The sequence below is a fragment of the Odontesthes bonariensis genome, chromosome 17 (assembly GCF_027942865.1).
Source record: "Odontesthes bonariensis isolate fOdoBon6 chromosome 17, fOdoBon6.hap1, whole genome shotgun sequence".
Classification (NCBI taxonomy): domain Eukaryota; kingdom Metazoa; phylum Chordata; class Actinopteri; order Atheriniformes; family Atherinopsidae; genus Odontesthes; species Odontesthes bonariensis.
Genome location: NC_134522.1, coordinates 9,060,338 through 9,084,162, shown reverse-complemented (window position 1 = coordinate 9,084,162; position 23,825 = coordinate 9,060,338). Strand labels below are relative to the sequence as shown.

Below are 23,825 nucleotides of genomic sequence, written 5' to 3'. Positions count from 1 at the left end.
CCCCAACCTCCCCTGGTATGTGAGAAACATTTTCCCAGAGGTGCGAGTTAAAGACCTCGCGGACAGGGGCCTCCGCCAGACATTCGCAGTTAACCCTCACTACTCGTTTGAACTTACCAGGTCTGTCTGGCAGTGCCCCCCCTTGTATGGATCCAACTCACCACCGGATGGTGATCAGTTCACCACTTCTTCACCTGAGTGTCCAAGACATACGGCCGCAGGTCTGACACAACTACAAAGTAGATCATCATGCTTTGGCCTAAGGTAGCCTGGTACCAGGTACACTTATGAACCACCTTCTGCTCCAACATGGTGTTTGTAGTGGACAATCAATGGCTAGCACAGAAGTCCAAAAACAAGACATCTCTCAAATTCAAATCAGGGTGTGCTGTTGCTCCCAGTCACGCCTCTCCAGGTCGCTCCACCATTACCAACATGAGCATTGAAGTTCCCCAGGAGAACAATGGAGAGTCCACGAAGGTCTGGTGCATACGTACAAACAACGGTCAGAACCTTCCCTCCTGCAACTTACAGCTGCAATGAGGCGACCCTCTCGCTCACTGGGTAGAACTCCAACATGGAGGTGCTCAGCCAGGGGTTTGTGAGCAGTTTGTCTGACCCCTCCCCTGAGACCAATGGGAGACCCTACCAGGGGCTAACGCCCCTGACACAGCTCTCATGATCATGGAGATACCCTTCCACCACATTTAGCTGGCGATTCTACAGAGGGGGGCATCAAAACAGTAGTAATAATTTGGCTCTTGACTTCTTAAGATACTGGACATGCATTGTTTTTGCTCTTACAGCCAAACCAAAACGTTTTGCATCCTATACTTATGGTTTAGCAAAAGCAAATCCACTGTGTAAATGAAATGTTACAGTGTGAAGCGGCAGATCAGTTTCTGTTTTTCGGGTGTTTTAAAACCTTGGGGTGCCCTCAAGGCGTTGCAGAAAGTTCAGATGCAGTCTTTCTTTTTTATGTGGGAAAGCTCTATATATTATGGAAATGGAAAAACCCCAAAAGCTTAGTATAGCCTTTTTATTGTGGCTGCAATATTAGATGAAACCATTGCACAATTAATCAAAGTCTAACAGTGATGGCCCTCATGTTTTATGATCAAGGTATTACATCATTGGTTAACATGCATGATGAAGCTGTCATGAGTCAGTCAGCGGAAAGCTGAACCATTGTCCAAACATGACAGTGTTTAGCTGGCACACATCCAGGCAGACACAAGAGGTACTGTGGGAGCAGGCAGTTGAATGACCTTCGACCCTGCCCAGTCTGCCTCCCAGACAAAAGAGCCATTCAAATGCCTGGTACTTTTTGAAAAACACAGAAAAAGCGCTCAGTACAATTGACAGATAAACCTGGGGTTGAAGTTAAAAGCGGATTACTTGTCACATATCTGTGATTGGAAGGAAAAAAAAAGTAAAAGCAGAAGTTTATTCTTGAAAGAGAAAGTAGTAATTTATACAGGGGGTGTAAAGAGTAGGAAAGAATGTCACCAAGAGGACATGGTGACTATGATTAGATTTACGGTTTACTGACTTGTTGTGATTAGGTTACTTTTATACTTTTGAGAAATGGGGTAGTACTGTGCTCCCCACTATCATGATTTATAGCAAACACATAATAAGACCTTGTGTAAAAACGTGGCCTCGTATTTATACTTTTGAGAGTGGTATTTTTCTCTGTGGCAATTTTTCTCTGTGGCAATTTATCTCTGCGGGCGTGAACGAAATTGTTGTGTGCAAAGTGCTGTCAAAGAATTCCAGCCTTAAACAAAACAAACTTAAATGAGATCTCTCTGGTTAAAAGAATCCCTAAATAATAATTTCCGGAACAACATGTTGTAAAACATGACCGTTTGCCATGTTAGCGCTGGCATCTGCTGGCTTGAATGGACGATTGTTGCCACTTCTCCTCAGTGACAACCCTGGAAAGCCCATCCTTTAGATACTTCAGACTTCCTCACAGCCGTATCGTTACATGTTGACAGGTTTGACTGCTCCTGTACATGAGATATCTGAAGAAGGCATGCTTTATATCCCTTGAGGGGGACCACCTTGGGTGACCCACTTCTTCTTGTCCAATATTATGTCGACCCCTTGTCCAACCTATCACTAAGAGTAAAGTTCTCCTTTTGCTGCTTCTCTGACTAAATGGATGAAATGCACAGTAAATCCACATCGTCTCTAGGTTCAGGAGGGTTTAGACAGCAGCTTAGCAAGCTTCACACAGCTGACTGACAAGTAACTGGCAGGTTATCTGCAGCTACGTGTCATTTCATGGCACACAGATTTTCAGAAAAGAAAGCACCCGACCTCTCACACGACATACCCTGCAGCTGGTATATCAGTTGGGACATTTGCCATTCACTGTGGGCAAACAAAACAACAGCCTCACTTGTGTTTGAAGGAATAACCATGTGAGGACAGGGCAAGTTCACCAATGCCAAGCCGTGATCTGCGGTCACGTCCTTGGCACACAAAGTGACAATGTGGAGACGCACATGATTGTCTAACCTCTTATTTTCTTTTTTTTTTCTGCAAAATGAATGTTGTGCAAGACAAGTAAAAACAAACATACTCTCAAAAAGGAAAAGGGGAGCAGATGGGCTCATGGGTTGGTTGGGTTCTTATCCCCTTCTGTTACCTTTGTTTCTTTGTTTGTTTCTTTTTTTTTTTTGGAGAAGGGCACAATGTTTATGTCAAGCATGTCAGACCAGCTGTGTTTGCCTCAATCACCAGCTTATGATGGATGACACAGGAATAGCTAAATTGCACTTAGCACAACTGGAGCTTGAATTTTGTCTGTTCTTCGGGGGTTCCTCTGGGTTCCCTCCTGTGTTTCGATGATAGAGACGTTACCCTGGAGAGAAAGTAAAAAATTATGGAGAAAAGGGCAAAAAGTGAAGTGGACATCATGGAGATGAGCTTGCTGTGTCTCTGAGCTGGGTTAATGGATGCATCCCCAGGGCTTGCTTAGGAATGCACCCAGGCATTACCGCCAGCAATTTGGTCTCATCTGTCTTCTGTCCCCAGAGAAAGATGACAAATGGTATTATGACTCCTCCTTTCTCCATTCTTTAGCATATAAATGGCTCTAGTTTGTGTGTGAGTGTAAATGTAGGAAGAACGAATGTTTGTGGGCTCTGATTTATAAGCTTTGTGACAGATTTAGTTTTGCTTTTTTATTAAATGTGTGCTAGTATTGTTATAGAGCTCTGGTGCAGGATGTGACAAATGTAAAATGTGTTGTTGTTGTTTTTAATCTGGTGCTTGCCCTACAGATGTTAACAAAGCAGCATCAAAACAGCATAACAAAAGAGGGGAAAACTTTTATAATATATATATTATATACAGTATAATGCAAGGCTGAAGTCTTTATAGATAAGCCCAATTTTGCCCAACCTATGTGGCAGACAAGTAATATAGACGAAGATAAGGTCACTATGTATGAAATCATTTGATATGTGACCCTTAGTCTTCAAAGATCCAGGTTGTACTGTTGATCTGTCCATAATGTATAAAGGTCCTGATTGACTTGTAGATATTTTTCACACATACACACTGAATAAGGAGAGCAGGGGTCTGTACAACAAGGCAGGTTCAACAAACAAAAATGGTGGGATGACGCTGGTTATCAAACTTAGAAAGTCAATACAGGTTTTTCGACCCTGGCCACGAGCTCTTTGATGTAAGAGCGATGGTGTTGGCATCAGATGATCAAGCGCAAACATAGACGTCGAGCTGCATTTTCACAAAAGAAGAAAAAAACTGTGATCTTTAACAAATATGAGAAGAGCAGCACAGTTGCTGCACCAAAGCCCAGGATGGCGCATTGGCGTAAGTTGGCGACCACGTGCATGCCTACAGTAAATTGGTTGGCTTTATCTCTCAGTACGTTTCCATGCATGGTTCAGTCAAATGACTATTCATATTTATGACTACTCATTTGACGGTTAGCTCAGCTGGACTAACACCCGTTCATGTCCCAATATACAAAGTATGTCCGACTCCACTACGTTAGGTGGCAATATGCCCCTTTTTGAGCGTTTCCTAACAAGTCTTCCAACTGAGAAGGTCACATAGTTTTTTTTTTTTTTTTTTGCAACACCCCTCAATAAGACCCATAATGGTCTCATGACCACTTGCATATTCTTTTAATGTAATTATTGTCTGTATGGGCCTGCATGAACATCACCATGTGGGCATGTTTCAGGCAGGGGGATAGTTTGGCTTTTTCTGGTTTACCTGTTACTCAACAGACTAAAACCATTGAAAAAAGACTAGTTAACTGGCAGCAAATTGGAACCATGACTGGTACATTCCCTATGTGTTGTATGCTTCATTTGTTGTCATTTATGAAATGAATAAAATGAAAAGATACTTTATTCATCTCAAAGGGAAATGACAGAATTATTTGTTACCTCTGAGTCTCAGCTCAGGATGGGAACTGTAGATGGTGTGCAGAGTGGCAAGGCCAGTTCAAGTATTCTTTTTTTTTTTCTAATATAATCTAAATGTGCTATAATTACAGTTCTTTAAATATAAGAACATTTTGGCCATATCTTATCGGCTGCAGCCCATGCTCATGTGTCTGATTAAGTTCATATTTAATGACATTCAGAACATCACAGGTTTAAATGTTTTAATAGCCCAGTGATTTATTAATTTATATATTTTTGGTTTTGAAAAAAACGAACATGTATGAACATGTTGTAAACCAATTTGGAAAAGTCAGCATTAAACTTTTTTTTTTTTTTTTTTTTTTTTTATCTTACATTTTCCAAGAAAATCAATGGTCATGATTCAGTGCTTTTTTTTCTCTCATTTTGAGCTCTTATTTCAAATGTAGCCTGATCTGGAGTAGGTTTGGTTGATGTTGATCTTTGCCCTCCCTTATTTATCACTCTACTTCACTGACCTGTCTGTGGCGTGGCCGTCCAGCTGAGCCCCCCCAACCCCCCCTGCACACAATTCCTCACATAACATTAGGCTGAGCTAATGCTGTGAACTTGACAACAAAGCCAACCTTCTTCTCAATGAACGCTGATTGGATCTCAGGAAAATCCTTTTCCTGTCTGAGTCACAGGGGTAATTACTAATGGATAATGCTGCATTTGGCATAACCGTGTGAGTATGTGCCTCTGTGGATGTGTGTGCTTTCATGTGTGTGTTAAAGATGATACAACGCACAGGGTTTCCTGATATCCCTCCATCCATGACCTTTATTTTCTGTACACTCGGTGAGGGAATGGATTGGGTGGAGTTAGCATTACAGGCAGGGTGGGAAGCACAGGCCACAGAGGTTCACTTCCTTGCGTCTTGCCCTCTTTCTTTGCCTCACACAAAACGCAACACACACGCATACTGCACATACATGCATTTATATTCACAGAAAATCTATCTCCCTTTAGCTGACGTCCACATGGATGCTGTCAAATGCTGGTGCTGGAATCCAGAAAGACAGGGGAGGGGAGATGAGTGATCAAAAGGCAGAGAGGGAGGGGGAGAGAGAGCGGGGACAATGTCAACAGCTCAGCTCCCAGCTCAGTCAGCTGAAATCCAGAGCTCGGCTCACAAGCTCAGAGGGGAGGCAAACAAAACACAGCAACTTCTCTCAAACTAAGCGAAGGCATGGAATCTGGACTCGACACATACACTCCTAAAGGCACAAAGAATTATATAAGACTAGAAGATTCAGGAATCCTTTAAATTTCTCTAAGTTTGCTTTGCGGAGTGGCTCTTTTTTTTTTTTCTCCATTGTTAATGACGGGACACGGGGACAATTCATCTGTCAGTGCAGCCCCTGTGAAGTAGGTGAGTAGGAGACATTTAGTCTCGATCTTGATATTTGTAAGCCTTCCCTGTCATTGAAAGTAGTAACACTGAAGTGCTGTTCGTGCAATGGGAAAGTGCACACACGAGGCTACAGATGTTCAACGCCGTTTGTCCGTGCCCTACATCTTGCTGCTCAATCTCATCAGGAAACACAGACTACTGCAGCCGATAAAATAAACAGTAAATCAGATTATTTGGCAGAAAGCATAAAAAGTAGCTCCTGAGAGGCTCCTGTTTCCACGTTTTGTGTTGTTGTGATTGGAAGGCAGAATGGCATTTTACACGTTTTTTTTTTTAGTTTTTTTTGTTTATTTAAAGTACAGTGGCTTTATAGGTCATAAACGGCAGCAAAAGCTAGATTGTGAAACGTGTGTGTTCTTTATGTTTGGGCTCTTTATTCAGCAGTGTTGACAGCACTTCTTGCTGTACACCCTGTGTGCTGGTGCAGAGTTTAAGCAAGGCTTTTTTTCATATCTGTGACGGTCTTGAATTTATTTTTAGCGGAGATTCCTTGATTTCCTTGAGTCAGAGGAGTGTAATATTCTCTGGAATAGTGAAACGGAAACGGTGCAGAATTTAAAGAATGATTCGGATTCAGGGTTATTGCTCTCAAAAAAGCTATCACGTGTTGACGAGGACTTGATGTAAAGTTCAAGGGATATGTTTGGCATTTAAATAATTTATGGGAGGATGGAACATGTCGTGTAATGGATGCAGGCCTATTTCGGGACAGATACCAGAGCTGATCACTCATGTTCATCAATCACACCATCGGCTCTTTGCTGTGAGCACTAACCTGGCAGCCACATGTTCCATATCTCCTCCCAGCTCAATCTAATTTAAAATCGGGGTTTGATTATGTTGGTATCATGTTTTTAAAGACAAGTCTTCCTCATATCTATCAAGACAAGACAGGACTTGATTGTATCTCTTGTGTCCTTTTACACAAGAGCGCTTAGAGCTTAGAGATCATCTTGATTGTAAATCCTGTGTGTTGAAAACATAGTGATTAAATTACTGCACAACCCATTCAAATTGCCTCCTGTGAAATTGATTAGGAATGCCTACTTAGAGTTCAGCTAGTCGGATGACATATTGATGGACAACTATCTAAACTAAATATAAACTTCAGCATTCGTGGACTTTTTCCCAGAAGCTGGACTTTTAAATTGCTGGTGAAAGAAATAACGGCAATATGACGAAGCAGAAGACAAAACATTATTCCTTCAACGTTTGAGTGGCGTAAAGGTTCATCATAAACTCTTTACAGTTCAATCCATGAATGTTCTCTTTGCGTTTTTGAAATGTCAATGTAGATAATATCAATTTCCACCACATTACAGGCTTACTCCTCAGGCTGCTGGAAATCCTCCTACATTCACATGCACTCAGGGGGAAAGCAGAGTGACATCTCTAAAAGATTTAGCATGTTAGGAGGACATTAACGAGAGTTGAGGACTCACACATATTCTAAATGCACCCTCTGCTGCTGTCAGCTTTTGTGGGGCTTTTTATATTTTATCGACCGTTACAGATGTATGAGCTTCTCTGTCGGGATTAAAATGAGTGCGAAGGATGGTTAGTAAGCAACAGTCGGCCTTTTATCACTCCAGCTCTGCTACCAACAGGTCCCTTAATGGCCTGTTCATTAGCATGAAGAGGAGATGTGTACTGTAAAGCTGCTTTAATCGGATCTTTTAGGACCCCCTTCATATTGTGTTTACAGTAGACTACTTACAGTGTCTGCAGGACAAAATTCCTGGAGACGTCAGGAGAAAGGCTGCTGCTCCTCTCCCTCACTGGAAGTCCCCACACTTGAGTATGTGTCAAATGGCGCCATTGTATTTGTGCCAGTGACACACTTTCTGCGGCTTATGATGTGTAAGCATATCTCTTCCTTACAGTGAATCAATTCAGTGCAGCATTACTGCAGGCTATTTTAAAAAATGCTGGTCACTTCAGAGGGCTGTCCCTATCTGTCTCGCTAAAACTGTCCCTGAGGAGCATTCCAGACATTACCCAGAAGCCCTCTGTCCTAGATGCTGCAGCTGTTGACCTCTCACCCAGGCAAGACTGGTTGATTTTCAGTCTGCAGCGCAAAGAATGAGAAGTCAAACAGTGGCAAGGTGACAAATGCACATCAACTTAGCACTTGCTTGTTAGCTTAGCAGTTCTGTCTTCATGTAAGTACAGAACAAACTGGTAACTGTTGTCTTTTTGTGCTTCCAATGTTCAAAAGTTGCCTCTTAAGCCCACATGGATAAGTTCACTGTTCTGGTGGAAACTGCTCATTCACTCTTAAAGACAGGACTCTAGGTGCTGGAAGAACACGGAGTCTGTGGGAAGTCCAACATCGTTTCTCTCCTGAGAGTCATGGTAACCAACTCTTGAGGTTGTATTCATGCCAACCTTTCTCCCCACATATAATCACACGTCTTTAGTTAAAGTGAGAGCTCGTGACTCTGGCGCGTTCCTCCTTGATGAAATAAGAAAGCAATTTGACACGGCAGGATAGCGCTTTGGGGTTCGAGGGATACGGATGCCAAGTATTGGATTTCATTCCGAGCCCTGTTAATATGTGGGAATGTCGGGTCCTGTGGAATGTGGCGTGGCTGACTTTCTTCTCATTCCCAATACTAATAACACAGTTATCCAAGTGATCCAGTCTATTTGATGAGCAGCGATGCACCCGTTGCCCAATTGCAGAATTGGGTCAACATCAGGCCTGTGCCTCTGTTAGTATCCCCACCTGATTCAACCTCTGCCCTGAGCCAACATTAACATCTGTATTGCTAGAATCCCACGAAGCATTTGGCCGACAGATTTTCCTTGTGCAACATGTGGATTACCTTCAGAAAACATCCACAAGCACTAAGCCTTACGAATAAAAGATGCTTCATGAGATGGAGCCGAAAGTCGCTTTTAAATGGGCACATCCTAAATATTTGTCTGCAAAGTTGTCCCGATCACTCAAATTGTCTTCTTCTGGAGTCTCAACTTTCATTAAACAACGTGCCATGTGTGGTTCGTGACTTCCATAGAGAGTTTAACATGTTTATAATAATTTGCTTCAAGCTGCAAGTACATGGTTGGGTGGCTTCTGTCTGGAGCTCCTACGTTAGTTTTGGTTAAAGCAACATACTCAACAGCACCATTGTAACAACCCCCTGCTACTTCATGTGGTCAACACTAGAATGAATGTTCCTTACATCAGGAAATGGCTTTTTTTTTTTTTTTTAATGAATCAAACTAAATGAAATGGCTTTTAATGACATCCCTGGAGGATTGGAAAAATCTCCCCCCTCCTATTTTTCCAGTGGTTTTAGTTGAGGCATTTCCGCCTAATGGATGAGGTGGGTTACTGTGCCTCATGGCCTTGTTAAAACCAACTGTGCTTATATGTTTGTTTTCAATGAAGTGGTAGCCAATAAGACCTCTGAGAATTTACAGAAGTTGATTGTGAAAAAGTTGACAGTCTAAGTGTCCATTATGTAATGCTGAAATGTTACCACATAGAGAAGATTGAGTTCTAGCTTCATTACAGAGTAATTTTATTGGTGGAAAATTATGAGCAGAGTCTTTATTGATGGAGTAACTTGTGACGGTTTACGATAGGGCCGTATGATCTGATCATTGCATTCCCTGGAAATTTCAGTATGATTTCATAGGAACTGTACAGATCGCGTTATTGGGCGAATAAAGAACCGCATTAATGTTTAAACGTTACTTCTTATGTGAATTTAGAAAAATGACAAAAAAGATTTTAAACAGAATGGTTTGCTTCAATTTGAAGCAGTCTGATACAATTAACATTTCTTTAACATAGAAATAAATTTTCCATTTAAAATTAAAGCAATTGATTTCTCCAAATTTGATGTTTTTTGTCTTCCTAAAAAAAACAGGCATCTAGGAAAAGATCAGGGAATCACAAGTATTTGGTTATTCTGCTGCACACGTGGGGAAGAAACATTTGATAGTACTAGTTAGATTTTTTTCCATCACTTTGATATACATGTCTGGCACGCATTACTGGGTCAATTTGATATCTCTTACCACAGCTCTAATGTATGTACGTTCGGTATGATGTCACCAAAACCATCACTCTCAACACACTGTAAGGTTGTAAATCTTTAGCAATAAATTGGAAAACAGATGCTGTAATTGCCTTTGATGTTGCTGAGTTGTGGCTAATTTGTGATTTGGGGAAAAGTCTCCAATATCCGTGTCTTTATCTTGTTTTTTGTTGTTTTTCTTGTGGCAGTTGTATAGCTTGTTTATTGCATGCTTGGGTTATATATGCGTGTCATCAGGTAAATGTTTAGATGTAACATTATACAATTAATCAATGTCTTACAGACTATTTTCCAATTTTCCTCTTACAAAATTATCCAGATGTTAGAGTTAATGGTGCATTTTAAACCGTGTCAATATTGATCATTATACGTTGTATTTGAACCTCGCAAGCAAGTGGTGCTGTCACTGCTAAATCTAAGCAGGGCAGCATATACACTGTTCAAATGTTGTGCAGGCTCAGTTTACTCAGCACACTTCCAGCGTAGTAAAGGTGTGGACCCACGCTGATACATTCCCTCTGATGTTGATGTGGAAGTCTTTTCCTCTGTGAAGAAAATGCAAAAACCTTAGTCAGCCGGATTTCAAATGTCAACTGGATTATGACATATTTAAGCAATCCTGCGGTTAATTAAAATGTTAAAACTAATTTCTGATTATTATCCGTTCATGTTAACACTTCTACAATTTGGATAATGCTCACTGGACTTTCTGTTTATCTTAGAGGTATATCTTGTTTAGGAAACAGAAGACTGCGAGGAGGATGAAAATACTGCCATTCTCCAGTCAGAATTCACAGATTACAATCATGGTCCTGGCTTCATTTAACATTTTATTGCTTTTTGCTGTCACTTGAGGGCTGGAAGAACTATGAATGTTGGCTGCTCTTGTTTGTGTTAGTCCTTTAGCTTTTCCCTAACTCACAGAAGAAAGAAGTTATAGTCTTTATTTTTTTTCCTTTCTTCTTCAGCTCTTAAATTTCAACCAGACAGTGTCACAGAGCAATGGTCCGCTTTTAAGAAGACTGCATTAAGACTATGTAACCTCTGCAAAGGCAGAATTCCCACAGTCCTTCACTCTATGCGGAGGGAGAGCTTTGAGGATGAGAATGAGTATGCCACTATAAATCTGGCTTTAACTTTGCGTTGAGATGACACGCTTTGTAACCAGTTAAATGACTGCAATTCAGATCATGTGTCAAGATGTCCCATCCCTACTTTGACAGATTCTGCCATTGCTGTTCATATACATTGGTGAACTCTGCAAACATGGGGCCAGAACATGGGATTGTCCTTGCACCGGCTATCTGACAGCTGTTTGTAAACAAGTGAAAATGAAAAATGCCTCTGTTTAAATGTAATTGCACTTGCCTTGGAGCCTGTCTGGAAATATTTAAGCAACATTATTAACCACAAGCTATTAAAGTAATTAATAATAATTGTAGTTGTTGGCAATTTAAGTGGTAGTACTTGTGATGTTAAGCATGGGGCTGACTGTATACTTTATGAAATCCTTATGGCTCTGACCCAAAACTCACTTCCTTAACATTGTTCTGTTGCTGTTGTTAAATCTTGTCGGGTGGGCTACACGATGAAAAACACGAGCTGCTTATGAGTAGGTCAAAGCCATTGTCATGTTGTTTCAGAAGGATCATTCCATTATGAGATTTCTCGGTGCATGTTTTGCCACTGTCCCAGACGATCCTGCCCCAGACTGTTCTGGTGACACTGTCTGAGTACACAGCTCACAGTTCAAAAGCTGAATAGGGTCTCAGCTGTCTCACTCTTGCAGCTTCCTCTGACTGATTGCAGGGATGAAAGGAAGTGACCGAGGGAGACCATAAGCAAAAGAATGAGTAAAACAGTGGAGCGTAAAGAGAAGGGTGGGTTCCCTATCATCTCCTGATTCTTGACTCTTTTCCTGGAGGATGCACGTAGGCATAAGGGCATAGACAATCCTTATCTGTAACCTCTAAACCCTTGGAGAGCATGTGTGGATGGAACCCAAGCAAAGTGCAGATGAATTTCATACAAGCAAACATTTAGCTCAGATTATAGTTCAGCTAGAAAAGATCTGGTAAATCATTTATGTTGCCTTCATTTTGTTTGCCAATGAGATGAGGTCTATGCTCTAAATGCAAAGGAGCAGTCTTCTTGAGGCCCCAGCAGAATTGTCCAAACCAAATCATCTGGCCTATTGTCCAGGTCGACATGAGAAAGAGTCTCATTAAAGCGCTGGTCCTCAAACATTAAATCCCTGGCAGAATGTGTGCTTTCAGTGTGAGCGCAGGAATGCAGCGCATGCAAACGCACCGTGAAATAATGGAAGTTCCTCAAGTGTCAGCTCTGGTCATTTGTCAGTTTAGGCTGTAGCTCGCTGCTAATCATAGAGACTTTCACTGGAATAGATGGGTGATATCATTCCCTAGGAATGCACGTCAAAATGTGTGTTGAAGACTTAGTGCTGTGTGTTTCTGGTACATGTTAGTTTATGTTATTTAGACCAAGAGTGTGTCTTGTCATTAGTCATGCCAGTCGTTTCAGATCAATCGCATATCGTTGTTTCATACCATTTATCTGGCCACCCATGCTGCTGAAGTCCCTGTAATTGAGGAAGCGATGCATGAATAAGACTACTTTAATCTTTGTTGCCACAGAGAACAAACAATAATGTGTATTTGTATGTGTGTAGTGGTGGGGATGCTTGCCCATGTGTTGCTCGAAAGTAGCTGATAAGCTGAACAGTGTGGCCTCTGACTCGAACAGGGTAGGATGCATGATGTGTGCATGGCCTCCCCCAGGCAGAAAAAGGACCGTGGGTGGGCCAAACATCCGATGGGATCCATGGGAGAATACATTTTCAGTGTCCCAGGTGATCTGGCCTGAAGCCAGTGGTTTTGAAGTGGGGAGTAATGAATTGGGGGTTAGGCCCATTAGTCACTGGTCAGACAGGAAGACTGTTGAAAGGGAGGGCAGGGCATGATCGAGAGGGCAAGTCGGGGGCAACAACTGACAAAAAGTGGCCCGACTTCAACATGTTCAAAACATGCGTGAAGAGCTACTTCATGTCAAATGAATGAGTGTGAGTAGTTCACTTCCACATCAAAGAACGTATTCATTTTTCACATGGTAGTACCAGACCGCGAGTACCCACAAATATGGGATTATGTAGACATGTGCCAGCACAACATAATTTAAAAGCTTTTCGTGTGTGTTTACTTCTTACGTTGGCATGTCAAAATGGCTTTGGTCAAACTCTAGATGATTTTTACATCGGTGAAGAACGTTATTGATTTAGAAGACGGAATGCCATCTGTTATGGGTTCATGTTCCGTTTTAAGGGTGTAATTTGTCATAAAAGTTCAAATCCTTACTTTTCTCTTTATGCATCAAAGTCCATACTTGATCCTCCTCATGGCTGAGTTATTTTAAGAGTAACTGTTCTTTGGATGTTCTAACAGAAATTTCCTTGATGCAGTAGTCTGCTTTTCCTTCACATTTGCAGCATCTAAAAGAAAGCCAGTTTCTTAATCTGCATTGCATTTTGGCATCATGGTCATGTCTGTGCCAGCGTGGCACTGCTCCTCCATCTCTGGCACTGGGTGCTTACGCAAGTCTGCCTTTTCCTCCTCCTCCTCCTCCATGGCCCAGCACCCTGCAGGAATGGTCCTCATTTGTGGAACCCTGAAACAATGCGTGTGCAGTGTGTGAGCCACAGGCTCAGCTCTGATCTTTTATTCAGTCCCTCTTCAAAATCCTTTTTTGTATTCGCCCGTTCTGCTTGTTACCAGTTTTATTGTGGCTGCTTGTTTTTTCCTGCCATTCTTTCACTCTCTGCAACTGCTTGGCTTCAGATGGGAAAGGGGGTTAGATTAGGATCCGCTCATCTGTCTGTTTGCAAATGTGGAAGGAAGAGGTAGGTCTAAGGAAAGGAGTGTGGAAGTGGGAATGATTGTTGAACATAAAATGAGCAAGTGAATGATGCAGCTTTATTTAAATTTGATCCAAGTGTGTACAAGTATATTGAATAAGAATTAAAGAAGCAGTGGCTATAGTTCTGATTTTGTGCTCTGAACTGTCAGTATTGTGTTGGCAGATTCTGAGGAGAGAATTCAGATTAAGCAGGCACAGATGTTTGACAGATATACACCTCTTCTTCTGTCTCTTCCCTGCACTCTCTGACAATCGCGCAGCAGCAGCCAGTCCTCTCCTCACTACACCCCCCTTCCTCCTCCCCCACTGACCTACTTCCTGACGCAGGGGATGAGATGATGATTTTAGTGCTCTGAATGAGAAATGGCAGCACTATCTCCCTTTTCCCCCCCGTCTTCCTCGCTCGTCTCTCTCTCATCTCTGGCTCTTCCCTCAGCTGCTCTTCAGACCCTCCCAACACAAAGCTGGAGCAAGCTTCACTCCGTCTAAGGGCTCTTGGTGTGTTTGGATTAAAGCACTGCATGTGAATATATACGTGTCTCCATCTGAATCACAAGTGGGTGTGTCTGAATTTTAACACATAGGTGCAGTGCTCGCATGACGTGGATTTCTTATTTTTTTTACGTGTTAAGAACTGTGAACAGAATGACGTGTGTGTGTATGCAAACAAAAAGCTTTTTTGATATGAAAAGTAGTTGCTTGTGACAAATTCCTAACTACTGTATTTTATATATTATACACTTTTATATTAACAATTAATAAAAACGTGTGGAGATGGAGGATGTTAGGTTGTAACTGTGTAGGTAATGGAGTAAGGAAAACGTAGTAGTTGTGCACTGTGGAACAAACTTGACTATTTCAAGATCAGGCTGCAAAATCTTTTGAAAAAAATCGTTTCGGCCATCTTGTAGAGTTTTCTGGACTTAAAAAAATCAATTGCAAGGTGAATTGAGGATGGTTAACAGCTCTTACAACGTGTTTTCAGTAAAAAAAAAAAAAAAACTTTAGACGGAAGAAGAAGATGGTGAGCAAAGGCAAAGGACAGTGACAGATGTTACTGTCGGAGGGGGGTTGTTGGAGGATAATGTCACTCTATTCACCCTGAAAGAGGGGAATAATGGGAGATGACAAAGGGGAAGGATAGTGCAAAAATGGAAAGCCTAGAGATGGGGGGTCTCTTAGGTCACATATGGCATGGACATGGTGAATTTGGATAAGAATGTCATTCACAGAACGATAAAGGGTACACATACTGTGGTCTTATTTTTTCATTTATACAACAGATACTGTGTAATTCAGTGTATATAGTGTAGGTGGATGGGTATTTGGATTCCTTTGCTTACTTTCTGACGGCATCGACTGGAAGCAGGCCAGCAGGACTTGTGTTGAGTGAGGACCGACCGCACGTGGGGCTCAGCGGGAGGATGAAGACGGAAACAGACACACACAGAGACACTGGACAGCAGGTTTAGGTTGTGTGTTACCCTGATGGGCTTTAAAACCCCTGCAGAGCTGCCTCTTTTCTATTAGCCCCCTCACCAGCTGTCCACAGCAACATTAACTTGCTTTAATTGCAATAAAATCCCTTTTATTGTCCATAGCTGTGCCTTTTTTTTAAAACTATAAAATCCAGAGGAAAATCTTCATGATTTACCTCAAATGTTTTTCTTTTTATTATACCTTCATATCACTGTTTTAAAGTGCTGCCCTGTTCCACTTTTGCCACTGTTCCCACTGACTCACCTCACTTGAATTATTATCTGTGATCATATGATAAACCTAATTTTAGCCAACATGCCATGCTTAGCTATGTATGGTACAGGGAAATGTGGTGTCTCTACAACATGCTCTCACACTGCACTTTGCACAAAACAGTTCTCTTAAATTATTAACACCGTGCCTCTGTTTCTGGTTAATGTGAGGGAAGGAAGCACAGTGAATGGTGAGGGTTACTTTCATTTTCAGTAATTAGCATATGAGTTGTTGTCCCTAATTACGGACTCTTTCATGGTGGGCTTTAGACAATGAGGCTGTTGACTGTCACTTTAGTATTTCAAGTGCATTTACTGCTGCAACATCGGTTCAGATGTGACGGTACAAAGTTTACTCAACTACTTAAAAAGCCCTTAGAATAGAAGTTGCCACAGGAGAGTTACGATGAATTTTTGTATTGTCCCTTTGCTGTACTGAGATTAAAGCATAGGCTGTTAATCCTACGCTCATTATCCTTAAAGTGTGTAAAGAACACAGATGCCCTGATGCTCTTCATTCTCGGGTAAGTGGCAGCAATCAAGCTGGCAAACTTTAGGATATAATGAAGTGGAGCGATGTAGTTAATACGGAGTACTACGTTCTTAGAAAAATCATTCAAAAATTGTTATAGGACTGTTGAGTTTAAATGATGGAAATGCTTTGCTTTATGCAGTATGGTAGCAGCTATCAAGCGCTCTGTACAGGCAAGAGAGGAAGCACAGAATCCCAAATGTTTTTCAGATCTGTATTTTTAGTGATTTTTCACAATATATATAACTTTTACATTACTAATTTATTTTCTCACAACCAGCATTATACAAAGTTGCCATTTTTTATTTGCATTAGGAACATGCTCTTGTCTAAAAAACAACTTCTCTGCTTCCCAGTGGTTGCATCCATCTTTTATATACAGTCTATGCTTGAAACAATGCTCTCGTGTCCTATTTTCAGCCAGATCTAATGTGAGTCGGTGATTAGATTAGATTCAACTTTATTGTCTTTGCACATGTCACAGATACAGGAAACAAAATGCAGCTCCTGTAGTATAATATGATATATACAGAAGTGCAGGTAGATGATATGTGTACATGTGTGTGTATAAACATGCCTATTGCTACAGGTATGTACATGGGGCTATAACTATAAGTTATAGGTATGATTATACAGTATACAAGAGTGCAGTGGGAGATGATTTACTATATATATATATATATATATATATATATATATATATATATATATATATATATAGAGAGAGAGAGAGAATGTACAGTAGTCAAAATAAGATTTTTGTTTTGTACATTAGTGCAAGTGGAATATATGAAAAATACAGGAAATAGTGTAATGATCACAGTACAGTACTGTATTGATATGAATCATCCTGATTCACTGCTACATCTAACTGAAAACGCTATTTAATAAGAGTGTAATCTGGATTCTCCATGGTAACAAAGCAAGACCACAGGATAAATACACCCCTGTTATGTCAAGGATGAACAGGGGTATAAAGCAGGATTGTCACCTCGGCTGGTGTAGTATCAGATGTACCGTATACATGCACAAGATGCCATACATGCTATAATTGCTATAATTAATCGGCAGACTGATGCAATAACTATGAAACATTCCTGTACTTCGGGCTGATTATACAGAAAGATGCAGCACAGAAAATAAGCCCTCTGGTGGTTCCATGTTAAGCAAACCAAAGAAAAGTGTTTTTTTTTTTTATTTAAAACAGCCTCCGGTTCATTTGTAGCTCTGCTTCTTCCATCATGTGGGGAGTGGCACTTTCATTGAATCAGAAAAAAGAAAACGACAAAAGAGCAAAATGGAAATGTGCTGTTTTCTCTTCTTTTTTCTTTTTTTTTCCTCCTTTATGGTCCTGTCGAGGGCCCAGCGTGTTCATAAAGAATTTACCACGCAGCTAATTTTAGATGGCACAGCGAGAACTCCTACACCAAACAAATGTGTGAGAGAGGGCTGGCAGAGAGTGGTGCTCAGTCAAGAAGTAGTAGATTGTGGCTTCTTGTGGAAACTGAAGTCATAAAGTTTCACCGCCACACTAAACAGATGAGTGCAAGGCTCCAGTCATTACTTGCTGCTTGTTAGGTTTTGCACAAATATTAGTCAGAGCATAACGTTTAGGGGTATGCATTCTTTAAAATCTGGCCTTCATAGACATTTTTATTGTATTTTACTCTAAATTGATTTCTTGGTGAAATAAATCTGCTGGATTTCCGTGTCCAAAGTATTTGCATAACAGCCGTGCGGGCCATTCATTTACAAATTTGGTAAAATGTTGCATAAAGAAAAACTGTGGCATCTGTGTGAGCCGCTGTGGCTGTACACTCACATGGTGTGCCTCTGATAGGGCAAAAAAAACTGTGCAGTGAGTGTATTATTCATACAGGGAAGATCACTCATATCCTTTTTGTAGCACTGAGGAAATCCTCCAAGGGTGTCTTGCTCCATTCAGTTCTTGACACGTTGTAGTGTTTGTCATTCGCTACTGTGCATACTTTTGCTCTGTCTGTTCTATTGATGGAGTGATAGCACTGCCAGTCTGACACAGACTTACCTCACAGACAAGAATGCTGCCATTTTTTTTACTTTTGTTTGTTTTGGATTTTCCCTTGTTGCAGTTCCTGCAGGTGCCTTTGTTTTTTTGTTGGCCTGTGGTGACTGACTCCTGTATTTATCCCAAACAATATCAGGCTACTGGAAACATAAATTGCTTCTGCACTGAAATTTTTTTTTCCCAAGCAAACATTGAACAGACAAAGACGAGCATGAAGCTGCATGGACTGAGTCTAGGCTTAACCTTTGTTTGAAGCTCTGTTTGATTGATATAGGAATGAATTGTTTAGTGAATACAGCATGCTTGTTTAGCGCCCCATCCCAATTCCTTCTCTTGGCCCTATAATTTAGCCTTTACCCAAAGATAAGGTGCCTCTTTCTTTTAAGGATCCAGGAGCAGTGGTGTTCTTGCCCTGTTGGGTTGGATAGATAAAGAAAAGCGGAACCTTTCTATCCTCAAAATTAAAATTAAAAATTTAAAAAAGAGGCTGGGTGAATTGAGCTGAAATGTAACATAACCAAAAATTATTCTTAAGAACATTAAGAATAATGTGTGTGACATCTAGGACAGTCAATAGTGAAAATCTCTAATAATCTCCTTTTTTCTTCTTTCTCTTCCAGATCATGCCCCCTAGATAGCAGCCTCATCCTCTCCACTCCCCCTCCCTGCCCCCTTGGCCCCTTCCTTTACCTCCCTCGCCCAGCACCACCACTGCCACCTTTGTCACCACGGCCGTCATGCCCCCCAGGAAGAGAACGCGGCCGGGCCTGGGCTTCCTGTGCTGCTTTGGCAGCAGCGAGCCCCCGGAGATCAACCTGAAAGACAGCGTGCCACTGCAGCTGTTGGAGTTCAGCGCCCCCATGCCCCCCGCCGAGGAGCTGCATGCACGTTTCTCCGAACTGGTGGTGAGTAAAGATGGATCGATTTTCAAACATGATGTGAAATAACTGCTATTTATCTATTGCCGTGTTAGAACTGTGAGAGTCGGGGTGGAAAAATGTGAAAATCGATTCTTTTTGTAAGTAGGTTGTATTTACTTAATATTAAGACCTAGTGAAGACTAAATCATATTTTTAATGTCTTTGTTCTGCATGTAAAACCAAATAAATAAAATAGGCTGTACCTCTATTTCTTATAACTAAATGAAGTTAAGAAAATAATTTTGCTACAATAGAAATCCTGCTTTGTGTCTTTCCCTAATGCTGGGCAGCCCAATTCTTTTCCTTTGCGTGTTGCTCATTATCCTTAACAAATAGGATTAGAGACAGGAATTAGAATGGTTGGGTCTTACAGAATGCATCTTGATGGTTGGCTGAGGCCATGTCCCAACCCCCATCATCAACTTCACAATCAACAGTTTCAAAAGCTCATCTTCTCTTATATGTGCAGCCCACCCATGTCCTGTTGGTAGAGGCCTCACGTCTGTGCCAGTGCCAGATGGGTATAGCTGTGCTGACATGTGCACTCTCTAAGGAGAGGGATCAGGGCACAGATGTCAGAATGAAGAAGTCAGCAGTGGGTTTTAGCTGCCATGCAAACTTGTCCGAGCTTTGCTGTTTATGACTCAGTGTTAAGGTCCTGTCTCATGGTTTGTTTCGGTTCTTTTGTGCCCATATTTGCACCTTTGTTGCTCCCCTCCAGCCTCATGTTTCCTGCATCATTCGAATTCTGTCAGTATTACCGGTATGTTTGTTGGTGCTGTTGAGTGGTGTGGAATGCTAAATGTTCCTGCCTGGAGGATGTATCATTCAACTGTCAAGTTCAACTCGGTAGATAAAGTGAAATTTCATCTACGATTGGAAATTGTTCTCTTTTACCGAGGCAGAAGGCACACCACTGACTGCTGTTTAGACTCCCTTGTAATTACTTATAATGCACAAGCCATTAAACTTTAGTGCCTACAGGATATTTATTGTCCTGATTGAAGAAATTTAACGATAAGATTGCAGTAATTAAGTAACCGATAGACTCAATAGATATCCTAAGAGTGGAATGACCCAGTGGCGTTGCAGCTGTGTAATGTGTGCAGATTTCTTCTGAAGGGTCAAGAGGTTGCTGGTTCACATTTGATGCCTCATCTGACTGGAAAAGAAAATCGCATTTTCACTTGAAGAAAACTTATCAAAACAATCAGAGACCTGCATTTATTTGTTGCCGTTGGTTTGCAGAAAACAAAAATAATCTGTCATATGGAAACATTTAGCCAAATCGGAGCAGTCCTCGTGGTTGAGAGGACTGGATGACCCACAGCTTCTTCTGGGGGTAGATATCTAAACTCAAGATGAAAGTGACACAGACGCTTCAGTGAAGAGGTAAAAGAGCGAATCGGTGTCCCTGATTTTAAAAACTCTTGACTTTTTAACCGTGAAAGAGTGTTTAACATTTTATTCACTGGATCTGCCACTCTCCAGATGTTGTGAATATATTATAAAGATGGTGGCTGGATGATTACATTTCACAGTTTAGTTCTTAAGCTCAGATGTTTTGGGATGGAGTCAATCTTTTCTGCAGAACTGAAGCATTGAATACAAAACTTAAAGGTTAGAATCCTTTCTTGCTTTAAAGTTACGAAAGATAAAAAAAAAAGATGTTCCAGCTGTAAGTTCGATCAGCCTGTGACAGTTTGATTCATGTCTGCTTTGATTGTGACCAACGCACAAACTGATTCTGCCTCACCGAGGTCACCTGGGTCTTTCACATCTGTTTTACTGATCCTGCAGCAGACATGCTGACACAGATTTGACCAGTCGTCCAAAAATTGGTTCAAGCAGACCTCTCGGAGACAGTCAGTCAGCTTGGGCTCACTGCTTGTAACTCAAGCATAGAGCGGATGTTGGGAGACAAGGAGCTGTGCTACAGGGGAGGAAATAAAGAAAAATAGTGAATAACATAACACTGTGCGTTTCCATGGCAACGGGAGACAGGGATTATTGTTATTAAAGCCTTTCCTGACAAGGAGAGAGTATCTGTGGACACTCTGGAGTGGAAGCGACAGATCTGGGTCAAACGGTGAGGGAAGATACCTCCATGTGTCCCCTCATGGGGTAATGGGGTCTTCTACTGTGCCTAGAGAATACACAGTGCACTCTCAGCATTTGTGTGTGGAAGAAAAGACTTCAGCTGGCCTGTCTCAGCTGCATCTGCCATCGGCGTTGAATGGAAAGTGGAAAATGGAATTCATGAGATGATCTGTTGGTCACTTGTGCCCTTTGGGAATAGAAAAGAAAATAGATGTTGAACTGTACCTCCAATCACATGTGCAGTATTCTGGCCGTTGTCACAGTCAAAAGACAGAAGAGTTACCACAACAGGAGCCTGCGCTACAGAGCTGGATTTGTGTCTCAGGGAGTTGACTTCAGGTTCAACTCTTGGTTTTCAGTGTGATGAAGCTGATTCATTTTTATTGAGGTTTAACATCATATAAATTTATGCTGGAAACAGGATCTGCTCAATTCCAATCAATTCTCTTAGGAAATTAAGCATGAAAGAGACATTTGTGCTTGGACTGTGACAACATCTCTCTTGGGCTCTTAGAGTCAAAGACGTGACTTTCCCTTCAGATATGTCAGCAGAAAGGAATGTCTGTGAAGCCTAAAATGGGGACCCATTGTGCTAAAGCTTGTTCCTGTTGGCTGATTTGGAACCGACATTAATTATTTCTATTTATTAAAATCTTCAATGAACTATAAGAGATTTCCTTGCTTTTCTTTCCTCATCAAACTTGACAAACGACATGAAAAGTTTTAAAACTAATCATAATCAGTGGACGACTAAACACCTATTTTGACATTTTAGAGCCTGGATGACAGAAAATGGACTTAAACAGCTTCAATTAGCGCACCAAACACTTTGAATCATTTTTATGTTTGGTCTTAGTTTGATGCAAAGCGCACTTAAAACAACCAGCGTTGGATTCAAATGCCTCAAAAATACACCTGCGACACATTGATTTTATACAATGTGCAATTGAAAATTTGGAACATCTGCTTGTGCTTTAAGGACTTGTCGGTGATATTGATCGGTTTATTAATTCAGGCATTCATTTAGTTCTTCATCTTTTTGTCAACTTTTCCCGGCTGCTTTGGCTCAGCTGTGTTGCTTTTCTGCCTGCTGGAAATGTATTATTGAAATTGGTCATCTGATGCCAACTCCACTTGTTTTACATATTTAGTTTGACTTATTGAGAGGATATCCAGCGTTGTAGCACCGCTTAGAGATATTTTTTTTTTGACGCTCCATTGTTAGCGTCAGTTAAGCCTGATAACCAGAGGATAAACTGGATATGTCCATCCTGCTTCTCAGCACAGGAACCTTTCCATCATCCTTTAAATGATTTATTTATTCATTTATTTTTTTTGGGTTGTTGAAAGAATGATATCAAATTGACACGACATATTGCCCTCAGTCTGTAGCTCACAAAACTAATATTTAGCATGTGTGGGATCTATTCTGGTTGCTTTGTGTAAACACTCAAATCTGCTCCGTCAAATGTAAAGTTACTCACTGTGGAGAAAGTTTGAAGAATAAACCTGCTTCCTATTTGGTCATAAACCTATATGAAAGCCTCCCGTGGACCTGGAAGCAATCGCTGCTGATTTTGACACTGTAAGCAAAGAGCACATCAGAGGGATTGATGCATCACACTAGTTAAACTACACATTTGCATCTGTGTTGCAGTTCTGGGTCTGTTTTTTTTTTAATCATGGCATAGTTTAAACTGCTTCTTTCCACCAGCGCTTCAATGCTCGCACGCATAGTTGATATATAGGCCATGTGTGAAGTCTGGCGGTGCACCAAGAACATTGACAGCTTTATTTTTGTTTGTCAGGGCCATTCCCTGCTAATAACATTTATCATTAAACCAGAAATGGCTTTCATGGTTAGGTAATTGAAAGTGGGTTCTCAATCATTCTGAGACGTGGGTTAATTTCTCATCTGTAGCAGCTCAGTAAACCAAAATGAACTTTTTGTTTCTACAAAGAGAAGCCGAGTATGAGGTTGTTTGGGGACAGCTTGACTGGCATTTATAAGTTTCAGCTGATAACAATAAGCGTTTACTGTGGAAAGGTCAGCATATGGTCTCAATCTGTCGGCACATTTACATTTAGGGTCCAAACCAAGCTACTACTACTGCCACTGAGCCTCTCGGGGTCAAATGTTTGATTTCAGTTGGAAAGAAAGGGAGCTGTTAGTTATTCAAAAGGAAGAGTCTGTATTTTACCCACCTGTAATGATTTGTTGTGAGTTGAGGATGAAACATGCAGTGTATCAAACAAATTGACACAGCTGAATGGGGTCTACTAAGCCAACATCTGTAGTGTACAATACAGGCAGAGATTAGTGCACATGTTCTCTCTGCCCTCGTTTTCTGTCTGTCTGTTTGTGCCTTTTCTTTCTTTATCTCGTAATTTGGGACGGTTTAATCTGACCTCTCTTGGCAGTGGTCCAGCTGTGTTCCAGATGCAGAGTTAGATGTTGCGTTTGGGTTTCCATTCCACATGAATTCCAGTTACTATGTATGCTAGAATGGAAAATGTGTTCTCAAAGCAGTAATGGCAAAATTGGCCTTGCTGATTTTGAAAACCCAATATGTGTTTCCAGGAAAATTTAACTCTTTGAGACATAAATCCTCTTCTAATGTT

The 23,825-nt window shown here is 41.1% G+C and overlaps 1 protein-coding gene across 6 annotated transcripts in view; it reads left to right on the top strand.

The window, feature by feature from the left end:
* daam2 (dishevelled associated activator of morphogenesis 2) overlaps positions 1-23,825 on the top strand; it is a 102,281-nt gene that overhangs the window by 17,983 nt on the left and 60,473 nt on the right. For 4 of the 6 annotated variants that reach the window (XM_075448682.1, XM_075448680.1, XM_075448681.1 and 1 more), the window contains exons 1-2: positions 5,552-5,829; positions 18,804-19,088. In XM_075448682.1, the coding sequence (XP_075304797.1) occupies positions 18,921-19,088 (168 nt within the window). In that variant the 5' untranslated portion in view covers positions 5,552-5,829; positions 18,804-18,920. Of the gene's footprint in view, positions 1-5,551; positions 5,830-18,803; positions 19,089-23,825 lie in introns of those variants that run through there. The other 2 variants (XM_075448679.1, XM_075448678.1) reach the window with 2 other exon arrangements.